The 14,693-nt window shown below is 37.4% G+C and overlaps 1 protein-coding gene across 4 annotated transcripts in view; it reads left to right on the top strand.

Annotated features, from left to right (window-relative positions):
• The window catches only part of GSTCD (glutathione S-transferase C-terminal domain containing), a 73,187-nt gene that overhangs the window by 53,279 nt on the left and 5,215 nt on the right, over positions 1-14,693 (top strand). For all 4 annotated transcript variants that reach the window (XM_074589424.1, XM_074589425.1, XM_074589427.1 and 1 more), the window contains 3 exons: positions 5,201-5,334; positions 7,117-7,147; positions 10,754-10,823. In XM_074589424.1, the coding sequence (XP_074445525.1) occupies positions 5,201-5,334; positions 7,117-7,147; positions 10,754-10,823 (235 nt within the window). The remainder of the gene's footprint in view (positions 1-5,200; positions 5,335-7,116; positions 7,148-10,753; positions 10,824-14,693) is intronic.

The raw sequence follows: 14,693 nt of genomic DNA, 5'->3' as shown, positions 1-14,693 counted from the left end.
AGAGAGAATGTTATACTAAGGATATGCACGTTGTATTCATTATGTAAAGTACACTCAAGCTATATTTATAAAGGCAGAATGATACCTCAATTTTGTGGGGCTTATGCTGAGCACTCCTATTGCAGTCAACAGGTGGTATTCTGACAGTTAACTCTACATGAGCAGACCCAAGCAGGAATCTGAGTTCTGCAGGAGCAAAGTAGGTGATTTGAATACCGATTCAAAGTATCTGTGTTAGACCTTGAAAGTAAATGATATGTGTTCTCCAGAATTGTGTAAGCCTAGTGAAAAGTAAGGCATAAATAGTCTTTTGTAACTCTGTAAAGATTCCTGTCTTTCAGTTTTATATTCTGCTAATAGAATATGAACTTTTGCAGCAAGCTCGAAGCTTTCAATGTGAGCCTGACTGTTCTTTAAATCACCCATCCAAGGGCCTGTTTTGGCTGTAGGTTAGGATGTTTAATGCTGAAAGTTTATGGTATGTGAACAGTGGTGTTTAGCTATTTGTTTGGTTTATTTAATAAAGGAAAAAAAATACAGTGCAGGAGAAAGAGGAGAGAATAAATTATTTGAGCCCAGTCCTTCCAAGTGTAAATTTCCAATTCTCTAGCTTTATTTTCTGTGCTACATTGTCATACAAATCCCAGTGGATGAACTAGAGATCTATTTCAAAAAATCAGGATCTCATAAATAATTTACTGAATTCTGTGTGTGAAATCTGTAATAGTTTTCCAGTGAAATGAGTCTCCAATTTTGTGATCATAAGAGTTCCTGTCTTCATTTTTTGGGGTCTATTTTTAAGGTTAATACTAAGTTAAATATCTCCATGGAGTTTTTATTTAATAAAAAAGTGTTACATTCTCTCTTTTAAGTTTTGTGACAAGGAAAATATTGAAGTATACGTCAGAAAAATTCACTTGGAAATTCTTCATTTCCAGGCCTGTGATTTCAGTTTCTTTGACTCGATTCTGTAGTCTATTCAACAGACAAACCTGGAGCTTTCCCTTTTTGGGACACCTGTATCAATCTCAACTTCATAATTAGTTTGTATCATACTGTGATTCACTCTTCAGGATTAGCTCATTAACTTGGAATTAACTTTGCTGTGCAGCCACATTTAAGATAGGAGCTGGGTGGTTTACTGACCAGTAGCACAAGTGCTTGGTGTGTTTGAAGGTAAATAATGTAAAGTTTATCTGCCTTTGTATCATTATGTCATAAACAAAGGTCTGATACAAAAATGACAATATAATATCATAATACATAGGTATGTACAAAGTTTGGCAATGAATCATTTCTAAACCCATCTTCTGAGGCTTGTAAAGCTATTCACTCATTGTATGACTTCACCATTTTCAGTAAAACAATACAGTGTAAATATGAGAGTGGACATGATGACAATAATTTCACTGGTTACAGTACTTGAAATTTTAAGAGGTATAGAAAAATGAACATGACAGAAGTCTTCATTTCTCTCCTTTTGGTATTAGTTTAAAACATGAATGCACTTTAGTTACCTTGATATCAAATCTGCACATTACTTTGCTATTTTCTTACCTGTTATCTGCCAGGAGTTGAAAAGATGGTTAAAAAAAAAAGAAAGTATAATAGAATCATAGAATACCAAGTTGGAAGGGACCTCAAGGATCTTCTGGTCCAACCTTTCTGGCAAAAGCACGGTCTAGACAAGATGGCCCAGCACCCTGTCCAGCTGAATTTTAAAGTGTCCAATATTGGGGAATCCACCACTTCCCTGGGGAGATTATTCCAATGGGTGATTATTCTCCTTGTGAAAAATTTTCCTCTTCTGTCCAATTGTAATCTCCCGAGGAGTAACTTGTACCCATTATGCTTTGTCTTTTCCATGTGATTCCCTGTAAAAAGGGAGTCTCCACCTTCTTTGTAGCCACGCTTTAAATACTGGAACATGGTGATGAGGTCTCCTCTAAGCCTTCTTTTCCCAAGGATGAAAAAACATAGTTATCTCAGCCTTTCCTCATATGGCAGGCTTCCCTGTCCTTTGATTGTCTTTGTGTCCCTTCTCTGGACCTTGTCCAGTGACTACTTCCCTTTTGCTCTGCAAAAAAATTCTGCCCTTATGCATTGTTGGGGTAATTGAGATCAAGGTTCTGAAACCTTGTTGGGGCAATCCCAAGCACACATACAGATCAGGTGTAGAATGGACTGAGAGGAACCCTGAGGAGAAGGACTTGGGGGTGTTGGTTGATGAGCTGGCAATGTGCGCTCGCAGCCCAGAAAGCTGGCTGCATCAAAAGAAGTGTGGCCAGCAGGTCGAGGGAGGTGATTCTGCCCCTCTGCTCTGCTCTGGTGAGACCCCACCTGGAGTACTGCATCCAGCTCTGGGGCCCCCAATATAAGAAGGACACGGACTTGTTGGAGTGGGTCCAGAGGAGGGCCATGAGGATGATCTGAGGGCTGGAGCAACGTCTCTATGAAGACAGGCTGTGAGAGGGTTGGGGTTGTTCTGCCTGGAGAAGAGAAGGCTCCGGGGAGACCTTTATATTGGTCTTACAGTAGTTAAAGAGGGGGCCTGCGGGAAAGATGGGGAGGGACTCCTTATCAGGGAGTGTAGCAATAGGACAAGGGGTAATGGTTTTAAACTGAAAGAGGGTAGATGTAGATTAGACATTAGGAAGAAATTTGTTACTGTGAGGGTGGTGAGACACTAGAACAGGTTGCTCAGAGAAGTTGTGGATGCCCCATCCCTGGAAGTGTTCAAGGCTTTGAGCAGCCTGGTCTAGTGGGAGGTGTCCCTGCCCATAGAATCATAGGGTTGGAAGGGACCTCTGGAGATCATCTAGTCCAACCCCCCTGCCAGAGCAGGGTCATCTTAGAGCAGGTTGCACAGGAACGTGTCCAGGTGGGCTTTGAACGTCTCCGGAGAAGGAGACTTCACCACCTCTCTGGGCAGCCTGTTCCAGTGCTCTGCCACCTTCGGGGTAAAGAAGTTCCTCCATGGCAGGGGGCTTGGAACTAGATGATCTCTATGGTCCCCTCCAACCCATTGTATGAAACAATGTGTTGAGTGCCAAACTTACTGGTACCTTGTAATATTTTATGTTGTAGTACAATGTCCAACCACAATAAAGGATGTCAGTCTACAGGTGAAAGCTTCCAGATATTTGCATTTAGTGTTCATTTAGATGCCAACACCCAGAGGAGTCTTTGAGATCTTGGTTGTTTTTAATACTTACATAGTACTCATAGTATCTCAGCTAATTTGTGAGAACAAGTTGAAAAGTTTAAGTTTTGGTTGAGGGAGGAGGATGTTTTTGAGTGTGTTCTTTTCTTTTTAAGATCACTAAGGTGAACCTGAGGTTTCATGAAACATTCTTTTCCCTTCACTTCCTTGCACACTTGCCTGTGTGCATTAGGCTGTTCTGGGGAGTTGTAGCGCCGGAGGAGTGATACAGGGCAATGGTCTCACCCTGCTTTAGCTCTGTTGCTCTCTGCAGGGACCACTTTGTGTTCCTGTGTCTACAGACATATGGATTTGTGAACCAAATGCATTATCTGCATTAGTCCTCACTTTTTAATTTGTTTCAGATAGTGATTTTAATATATAGGACATCCTGAGAAAGCTTTGTCTTGAGTTTTATTTAGTTAAGTGATTTTTGACTTAACTAAATTGATTCTGAGAAACCCAAAGAAGAAATCAGTTGGTGTAAAAGTTCATATAGGTTCAGCAAAGCTACTGGTTTTATCCACTGCTGTCTTAAGGTCTCTTTTACAAACGTGCAAGCAAAGCAGAGATCTCTTGTTTTCTGCTTGGGTAGATGAGGAAGTAACTATAATTATATTCCATGATAATCTAATCGCTCTGACACTAAGAATCTGTTTCTGATGTTTAAAGGAGTTTTATTTTTGTTGTTAAATTCAGACGAGCAGAAAACTTTAATTGTGTAATTATGTTCTTAATAATTTTTAATGTTCTGCTTGAGACAAGAATATTTGTTAGCATCTGTATGCAGTTATAGTTCAGTTGATGATTAATGGTATGTTCAGCTGAGCTTACATCAAGCAGTCTGCAAACAAAAAAGTCTTTGTTTTAACCTATATCGGAGAGCAAAGTTTTTATCTTCCAACTGCTATACCTTGAAAAACAGCTTTGAACCCTGAAATCTGAGCTTTGCATTTTTAAACTTTTTTCCTAAATTTACAGTGAAGGAAAAGAAAAAATACAATAAAGTTTTACAAAACTGCACTGCTGCAAAAAATTAAAAACGTGCCTCAAAAAGGTCCTTAATTTAATGAAAACAGAGCAATGTTTATGCACCAGAGACCTAGCCTTAGAGCAACTGAGTACATGGAAGAAGGCAGAGAAAGTAATGCTTTCATTTCCCTTGGCCCATTTGGTGTCATAGGTATTGAGAGGAGAGAGCTGCTTACCTTTCCTTGCAATATAATGAGTGCAGCGGTAACTTGCCTTTTTGTAGGAGACTGTGAAGAATTGGGTGCAACCTTGTGCATTGCCCAAACACACATCAATGCTGGCAGGTAGCTGTTGTGATTGAATGACATTCTAGTTTTAGCTTAAGAGCCCATCACTAAGCAAAAGAAAAAAAAGAATAAGGAGAAAAAAGGAAAAGGAGGGCAGGTCATATTTGATTCCACCCCCCAACCCCCCTGCATTGTTTATTTTCTAAAATTTTTACTCAATACTTTATAATCAAATGCTCAAAATTTACACATAAATGTTGTCCTTTAAATGTCACCTTCATGTATATCTGTTACTTCTGTTACCGCTAAGTTGAAATCCAGTTTTGAAATATTTCTTTGTATTTCAAAGTCCTTTTCGCTTGACGAAAACTTTTGACTAATGACCACAATAATTTTCCTTTTAATATTTTTATAGAGTTTTGTTTTTAATTTATTTGGTATCACAATGCAGCACACCTACCCTTTGAGTGCTTTTGGTGAGTGACCCTTGTTCGGTGTTGATGGTTCCCTTTTTAATGGAATGGGCCATACATTTCCCTCAGCGTAGATAGGAAGGAGAGGAAGGAGAAACTGAGGAATTAAGGACCAGACCTTTGGCATAACAGCTTTCATGGCAAAAACTTCCTCATATATTTAAGTAACTCAGTCAACCAAAAAAATACTGCAGCAGCACTGCATTTAAAATATTGCTATAAAGAATTTGCTTGTTTCTTTGTTTTTTGTATTTTTAACACCCTAGGTGGCTCTGCATGCATGTGGCGTGGCAACAGACATGGTGATCGAACACTGCATCAAGGCACGGGCAGCCTTTGTCATCTCCCCTTGTTGTTATGGCTTCATTCAGAACACAGTGAAGTTTAAATATCCACGAAGGTAAACTAAAGCTAACAAGATAAGATTTAAAATAGCAACTTAAAAAAAGGAAGAAAATACTAAAAGAGTATAGAACTAATCAATTGAAGATCATTGCAAGGATTTAGGCTAAGTTGGTTCACAGTTACAATGCAGCTGTTTCCTCCTGTTTCTCTTTGCAAACCCATCCTGAAAGGGAGACAGATTGGTAATTCCTGGGTTATTTTTTGTCTGGATTTATCTATTCATAGTTCAGAAGACTTTATACCATCAACATAGTAGATACAGTATGTGGGAATCTATGTAATATGCAGACCTTTTACCTTGAAATCACAAAGTTAATAGAAAACTCATGAAAATTACTGTAAGAAGGGGAATTGACATTTTAATGTTGGAGAAAGATGTAAGCAGTCAGCTTAAAGAAAAGGGTCTGCTTTATACCATAGTTTACTGCTTGTGAAACTCTTCTGATTTATTCTCAAGCAGACAAGCTCTCCTGTATTTCAGGTCATATTTTTAATACTTTTTCAATGGCCTGTGTAGATATTTTGTTGTCTTCAAATCTGCCATGTTGGAGATATATAAATATTTTAGGGTTAAGAATTGTAATGCCTTTGATATATAAATAAAGTGGCAGAAGATAAGAGGCTAACAGCTTTCTGAGGCAGAACTAGATGGGGAAGAGGCCTTTTTTTTTCTTTTTTTTTTTTTTATAAAGTTGAGCTTTGCATTTTGGATGTCGAAGATGAATCAGATTTAATTCTATTAGCAATTACAACATTTAACTCTACTACAAAGTACAACATTTGCTAAAATAAGAAACTGAAACATGTTGTCTTAAAAGGAATAAACGAGTGTAAAAACATCTTATGCATCCATGTTAAATATTTTTTCGTATTTTTCTATAGTATTGAAGTGTGCTGTCACAGAAGTGTGTGGAGAATAAATATTTAGAATTTGTCAATTTGATAAACTTTGCATTTAACAGTGTATTCATAGTCAATTTGATTCTTCCATCTCTTTATGTGTGTCCCTTTTGTTGTACTGTGTTACAAGAGAAAACAAAGTATTCTTAAGGAAGAGGCAATAAAATTCTGTCTTCAAAAGTTAGCAGGCATGTAGCTTTCCTCTGTTGACTTGTTTTAAAATTGACTGCATACTGTTTAACTTTTGACCAGTTACGTTTTTAGATCATGAAGACTGGAAATGCTCACTATGTTAGAAAACTTTTTGTTGCAGTAGATGCTGCAAGAATGTAAATTATGGTCTTGTGTTTGCTAAAATTATGATTCTAACATTGCAAGCCTGTGTAGAAAATTATCAACCCTAGCTCGAGCTACATTTCAGGGTTTGCTTTTTCTTCATTCTTTATTTGATATGATCATAAAACATGATAGCCTGCCCATATCCCCATATTGTCTGTGTTCTATACTCAATTCCATTGTAGAGCCACCATTTTGTGAAACAAAAAATATATGCATGTTTAGAGGTTGTGTACATGTAATATCAAGTATTTATGTGACAACGTGGAAATGCCAGTAAGTCTGTGTTAGCATTTATTATGATCTAAAGACAGAATTTTTGTGAATAATAGAATTGGGGGAAAAAGAAAAGACAACAGCAAATATGCTTTTCCTTTCCTAGTTAACTGGAACTGTAATGGTTTCTGGGTTTTTTGAATGCCTTTCCGTAGGATACAGATACTGCTGTTTTGTTTAAAATGCGTTCAAGTATGTAATGATTGCTTCTGTTTTCCACCTCTGCTTTTTTAGATGTTAATTGATGTGGTTTTTTTTTTTTCAGTCATCAGTTCAAAGAAATTTTGTCTTACAAGGTATGTAAAAGGGTTGAGGGGAGAGAGGGTTATGTGCAGGTTCTTGGGTTTCACTGTGTCTTCTTATCAAATTAAATATAAGTGGTTATCTTTTAATTGCGAGGAGCAGCATGTGTTACGTGAAATGTTCATCAGTAGTGCAGATGTCATTGTGTTGCTTTCTCTCCACCATCCATTTTTGAAGGCTTTTTTCTTTAATAAAATTAAATAGTTTTTCCACAAAATACTGGTTTTTATCATAATGTATAAGTGAGCCATTCCTATGTAAGATACTTCGACATGTATCAGTTAACAATTACAGGATAGCAGTTTATTTAGATCTTAATACAACTGTTTATACTGTGGAAATGTCTGATCATTTTTTAGGTAAAAATATTGCTTTTATAGATATTATTTTCTGATAAACATCAGATATGTACCAGAAAAATGGAAAGATTATCCTTTTTAATCCTCAACTAAGAGGGCATTTAAAAAATTCAGAAAATTTCCAGCCATCTTATATAGGGAAGTTCAGTTATCTGGTAACACACTAATCTTATCTTCATGACAGTCTGTTTTATGTACCCTTTGCTAATTCGTGTGGAAATAAATGTCCATAGATTGAGATGACAAAAGCAGCATGGTGGATTTGGACCTGCCATTATTTTTTCCCTTGATGAACATTTTTTTCAACACTTTTATGTGTTTCTAACACGTAATCACAAAGAACTCATGTTTCAGTTCAGAAAAAGTTTATTTACTAACATCATATTAAAAGTAGACCTGTTGACAGTACAGAGGGAGATGGTGACAATTATAAAATCAAGGATGCCTAGATTAGGATAGTGTGTATAATCTCATTAAAAGTCAGTGAATTTTTTTCTTAATCTGTTAATCCATGGAAACTTAAATCGCAGGGTTTGTCAACGCTGTAGAAGTTCTAGCATTTTATTATTTGTGTTGCAGAGGGCACAGGGGTCAAGGACTAAAAAATATTCCTGCTCTTAATAACGTAAGAGTCTATACAAACGGTCTAGGCTGGTTGGTGCCTCAAATAATCCTGGTTATAAATAACTTCTGTTATACAGCTAGCTATATGTGTTTTTATATTTCATATTAATAAATTGTTACAGGTTATTGGCTAGTAGTCAAAGTTGCCATGTGTTGGCCAGACATCTGTGTCACCCCCCTCCAGTTCCCATTTTAAATTAATTTCTCTTATCTTTCATTTTAGTGAGATCTAAAAAGACATCCAGAAGTCTGGCAATTCCAAAACCTTTTTGATGAGAACATTATGCTGTAATTCATTAGTTTATAGCTGCAAAGAATAAGGTTATGATAGCTGTAGATTTCTACCATGATACATTTTGAGACTATTTGTCAAGACGCTCTCCCTATAGGAGAACTGGAAAGTAAAACTGAATAACTTTGCACATACAGCTCTGAAAACTTAATAAGAATTGAAGGTATGGGTGTTCTAGTAAGCAATTTAACTGTTTATGCACACACAAGGTTTGGGAAGTTTGTAATTATTATCTTCATTATTTTAGAAATGCTTTTCTTCTTATTTCTGCCAACAAGGAATGTAAAAATTTAATGATTGTGTCAGGGGGAAACGATGTAGTCATAACTTGGGGTCTAGTTTAACTTTTTGGATCATCTCTGTAGGAAGCCAAGGCGTAAGAGTCAGTCTACATTTTCAGGTTGGCAAGGCTTGCCTTCGCTCTGGTCTAGTCAGATGAGCTGAGAACCTGATGTTGCAAAGAGGTGGGTTGTGTTGGGTGCCTGAAGGCTGGTGAGGGGTTCTGTCCTAACGTGGATCTTCTCCCGCTGCTCTGTATCACTCTCTCTCTCCCCAGGCTCCCCAGAGATAACTGCTGCTTCTCTCCTAACAACAGCCACATTGCCTGTGGCTCCTCTTCTCCTCCTCCATTTTTCAGTAGTCACATCTGGGTTTAACGTTTTCAGCTCTTTAGTACTACAAAAATATTTGAACTGAACTTACTGGGCATAACATGTTTAAGTCCTAAACGTGTTATAATGTGTTCTCATTTTGCTTACATATTTCTTACGGAGCTGTGAGCTGAAAACCTTCATGTGAATGAGCTGTACTAGGGAACAAATATCCCTGCCTCAAGATACTGTAAATTTATTTAAATAAGTAACATTTCAGTATCAAGTAGTGGTAATATTTTATTTTATAATATCTAGGCAAACTTATTTGTGGTCAAGTGTCTATTAAATTTATGAATTGGTGGAGCGTACTGTGCAGAAAGTTACCATCTTGATTTAGTTATGAAGATGGGATTTCATTTGGGTTTTTTGTGAAATGAAGACTTATGGATGTTTATGTCTGGAGTAAAAAAATAAAGCTGGACTAAGTATCCTTACTTCAGGATATTGAAGGAAGTTGAAGTATCCTCAGGTGAGGTTGCTCTCTCCATCTTTAAAATCGTCATTTTATATCAGGCAAGAATTAAAAAAAAAAAAATAAAATAAAAAATTCTTTTTGATACAAGACACGTGTCTTTTTTTTTTTTTCCCAAAACTGTAGCTCTGGAAGCTTTGCTTAGCAGAGCACTTGTTGTTTCTTATTGTTGTTTCTGTTTTCTCCCCATGACCTTATAGGACAGTTGGGAATGTTGTACAATTCTAAAATGGTTCGGATTTATTCTGTCCTGTACTTAATCTTGCAACTGTCCCAAAGAGCACAGCTGTCATCAGAATATTAATTTCATTGCTACACCTTCAGAGCTTTTTGTTCTCGCCATCTGGATAACTTGTCTCCTTGGCTTGGCTGGTCATGCTAGCATAGGCGGTGTTTTTTGAAGGCAAATGGGGATGGGGTTCTGCCTGCTTGTGTAGTGATCTAAGCAGGGAGTGAGGTGGTGGGCTGACCCTCCACTGCACCGTACCCCTGCATGACAAGGCAGGAAGAAATCAACAGCAGCTGTTGTAGAAGCCTCTGCAGAAACTTTGAGTGGAAAAGGGATAGTTTGAAAGTGAATTGTGCTCTTTTTGAGGTAGGAAACTTTCCCATTCACAGCCAGGTATTTTTTGCCTTTGGGATCAATTTTACCTTCAGGATCTTTTGGGTTGATCCTGAATGGATTTGTCAGAGCAGAGGAAATTTGATCGACAAGGCAATTCTTCTGGGATTCAAAAATCACTGGTTGGGAGAAATGTGCAGTAGTTCAAATTACCTATTTAAGAATATTTTCTTTGTCTGGATGCAGAGCTGTGGCCCCATGATGACTGTGCTAAAAGAAGGCTGTGTTGCTCATCAGTATTGAAGGCAAAACTAATGTGCAGCATGTCTTTGAAGAATACTATCTTGAATACATTGCATCCAATTAAACTCCTGCAGAGAATTAGAGAAATTTTAGCAAGAAACAAATACTCATGAGCAGAAATGTGGTCGTGGTTACTAACACTAGATTTACATACATATTTACAAGTCAAAGCAGTATCAAAATTAGTATTTGCAGACAGATAACTTTTCTAGAAACATAGTCTTCAATATCATAATGGTTTCAATAGTTTTAAATATTTAATTAGATTTTTCTTATTTTATTTGGAAGAGGGAAATGCTACTGGACAAAATTTCTTTCCTTTTTTTTTTTCTAGGAGCACATGATCCTTTGCAGATTTGCAGATCAGACAGCTGTTCAGCTTCCACCTGAACGCAGGCTAATAGGTAGGAATTTCTGCAGCTGTTGTGTAAACTATCTTAGTAATGTATTTACCTTGCTATATAAAGGAAGAGGTAGTACATTTTTAAAGAGGGCATTAAGTTACTGTCTTCATGTAATACTTGAAAAATTTTAGTTTCTTCACATTTTTCCTCTTGCTGTTCTGAACTATGGTACAGAAACTCTTTTCTTCTTTCAGAATTATCAATATGAGAGAGAGGGTTTGTATTTTACTGATTTTTGTTGCTTCACTTTTTTTTTTCCTCTCACCATTCTCTGAAAAGAATGAGATTTTTGTAAAGTTCACTAAAGTCCTGTTATTGCCAGTTTATCTTACATTAAAAGCACAGGCTATTGGTAGTAGTGATTTTCAGTGTGCGCCCCTTGTTCTGCTTGTAATCTCTGGTGATAACTCTCTCAGAAGGGCAAACATCTAATGACAGCTGGAAATAATAAGGCTAAATTACAGAGGTTGGGCTAGCTTTGGTACAGGCAGGCTTAAGAACATACAAACCTGTTTGGCCACCTCATTATTAGGATCATCATACTAATTTTAGAAAAAAAAAAACAAACCCAGAAAGTTTTCTGTGATTTTTTTTTTGAATAGTTAATAATATTTATAATTTGAAGACTTTGCCAAAAACAGAGTTTGGCTTACCCCTTTACCAGACCTCCCATTGTGGGGAAACTTATGTTACAGCTACAGCAGTGCATGACTCAATTTTTACCTTTCAGTAGTCAGTTTTGTTTCAAGTTTGTACTTTATTGCCTTTCTGAGGAAGAGCAGCTGCCTTCTTTTGGGACATTTCCATGCAATTAATGGACAAAGTAAGTTGATCCCTAAGATTTTTGTTTCTTGGTCAGGTGTCAACGATTCTCAGGAAAAGAAATGCAAGAAACTATCAATAAGATAGTAGAAATTTCATTACTCAGAAGGACAGCAAAATACATAACACTTCAAATATTTGGAATAAGCAAAACCATTTCTTCATTATATGCAATATTCTAGTGTTCTTGGACTTATAAAAGGGTAGAATGTGGTCCCGACTGGTATTAATGTTCTAACGGAACCTATAAAGTATCTTCCAGGTCAGAAAAGACAGAAGGGGCTGGGAACTCTCCGGATATAACTGTGCATTTTGGCTTGCAAGAAACATTTTGAGAGTATATTAAAGTGGTAGAAGCAAATAATCATAATGTTTTTAGAAAGCTTCATTTGAAGAGCTCAAAGTATTTCCTACACTCACTGCACAAAAAGAAAATAATACAGATTCTGAGATAAAAGTATCTATTTTATAATAAATTTGTTAGGTCTTTTGCTAATATCACAATATTTGAAAAAAAAAAAAAAAAAAACCAAAACCAAAAGGGCAGTGTTCAATTAGCGGTGTAGCACCCCACATTGTGTCCTGCTGCTTACCAGGTGGACCAAAGATTGGAAAAGGACCCAAAAAAACTTTTTTGAAAGATTATAACTTTTATCTGTTCTCTGTCTCTGAAACTGCTTTTTTTCCCCCAAATTTAAGTTTTGTGTGCTTGCTCTAACAAAAAACCCAAACATAAATCTTATTCCTCTGCCTTCCACTACATCATTGCTTTTTCTATTTTAAAGAATGTTATTTTTTCTTTTAAGTTCCATGTGATACCAGTCTGTTTCAGTGAAGATCTTTCCCATTTCAGTGTTCTGTTTCAGCTTTGAAATTGGTTTTATGGGAATCTTGTTGGGCTACTTTTAAGTTTTGCTTGCAAATAATTGAAGGTTGAATTAGATCAGTGTTAAAGCCATGGCAAGATTTTTTTTTTTATTTAATTTTGTGCAATGCCTGATCAGGTATTGAGAAAACCGTAGATTTCATTTAATGAAAATATTCCTGAACAGGTGAAGACTTTTTCTTTTCTATTGTAAATGGCGGCAAAATGACTCGTTCTGCCACTTTTTCAATATTTAAGGATTGCATGGTAAACTGTATTTTAGCAATTACCACCAAATTTATGCAGCTTCAGTGAAGTGACAAATCATTTTGTTTCATTACCTGTAAGCCTCTAAAGCACAAAGTACAGCATTCTGTATATGTCTGTCATGGCTGAAACAACACATTTGTCAAAGGAGTTATCACCAATTTCTGTAGTATCTGTGAACGTAAAAATACACAGTTGAACCCAGTTCTGCTACACACAGCAATTCCCTCATAAACGAACAAAGTTCTGTTTCTCATTTGCAATGAACATGTGTATTTTATTCGCTATATGGAGCAGGGGGACCTGAGTGCAAACATACTGAATGGTTTTGTGAACATTGCTACAGCACACCTGATTTATTCTGTCTGATCACAGAACTGCTCCATGTATTTCACACGGTCTTCCTGAGAGCACCCAGGGAACCAGGCCCCAGTTGTGACAATCCCAACTCCCCCTTAGTGTGTACACTTCAAATAATAATGATATTGCCGTCAGTGGCAGGAGTGTGTACATGCCGTTTTATTCAATGAACTGCAGAAGGTGATTTTCTATGAAACTACAACTGTAGGAGAATAGTGCCACAAGAAGTAATTTACAGAGATCTATCCTGGTTGGTTATATAAACCGGTAATTTCTCCCTGCAATGTACAATTCCATACAGGACTGAGTTGGAAAGTTCTTTTTCAGGCCTAACCTTATTATCGTATCTCTAAATTGTCTCCTGCCCAATTACTACCCTTCTCAAATTCCAAGCCACTAGCAGAATGGATTCCAAACGTCACAAAGTTGGTGACGTCAAAGTAGTGAATTTTTTTCATAAATAGAGAATCCAGCTGAGAAAGGGAAAATACTTCTGGTCAACGGCTCACTGGAAAGACAGAATAGATTGGATTGAGTACTGTATTAGAGTGTGATGTGCACCAGCTGTTCTGTAACAGAAGGATACTGGGAAGCATGTTAGTGCCACCTACCTGAAACTTCTACAGGCACCTGATAGATGCATGCCAGGGCTTGTCATGGTACAGGCACTCAAGCTCTATATGTGTTCAGGGGAGAGAGGTAGGCAATTCCAGAGGGTAGTTTGGAATGCCAGCCTTGTATCCTGAGTGCTCCTGTTTCTTCCCTTCATCGAATCATAGAATCATTTAAGTTGGAAAAGGCCTTTAAGATCATAGAGTCCAACTGTTAACCTAGCGCTGCCAAGTCCACCACGAAACCATGTCCCTAAGCACCACATCTACACAAGTTTTAAACACCTCCAGGGATGGTGGCTCAACCACTTCCCTGGGCAGCTTGTTCCAATGCTTGACAACCCTTTTCTAATACAAGCCAGGATGCTATTTGCCTTCTTGGCAATCAACACCTTCAGGGCCTTTTCTGCCAGGCAGCTCTCCAGCCACTCTTCACCAAACCTTTAGGGTTGCATGGGGTTGTTGTGACCCAAGTGCAGGACCCGGCAGTTGGCCTTCTTGAACCTCATATAGTTGGCCTCAGCCTGTCCCCATCCCTCTGTAGAGCCTTCCTACCGTCAAGCAGATCAACACTTCCGCCCAACTTGGTGTCCTCTCAGACCCCAAATATGTTTAACTGTACAATTCTGTCAGGAACAAGAAAAGATGTAGGATCATTGCCTTTAAGACTGAAGCAGGATTGTGCCTTGTTCGTGACTTGAGTCTGACTATTAGTGATAAAACATTTCATGGACGTGCTAAATCTTTCTTGCAAGAGAGTTTCAAACTGCTGAATATACAATCAAATTCTGTATTTCAGAACATAATAATCAATTATAATGAGTAAATATGTAATGAGAAATGGCCCTGTTGTCTTGGCATGGCTGTATCATAATACAAACTTCAAAGCAGAAAAATCCCTTGAATTTATCCCTCCCATTTTTTCTGCAGGTAAACCTGAGATAA

This window comes from Larus michahellis, chromosome 5 (assembly GCF_964199755.1).
Source record: "Larus michahellis chromosome 5, bLarMic1.1, whole genome shotgun sequence".
Lineage (NCBI taxonomy): Eukaryota > Metazoa > Chordata > Aves > Charadriiformes > Laridae > Larus > Larus michahellis.
Note: the sequence above shows the minus strand (reverse complement) of the source record. Positions and strands in the feature narration are given on the sequence as shown.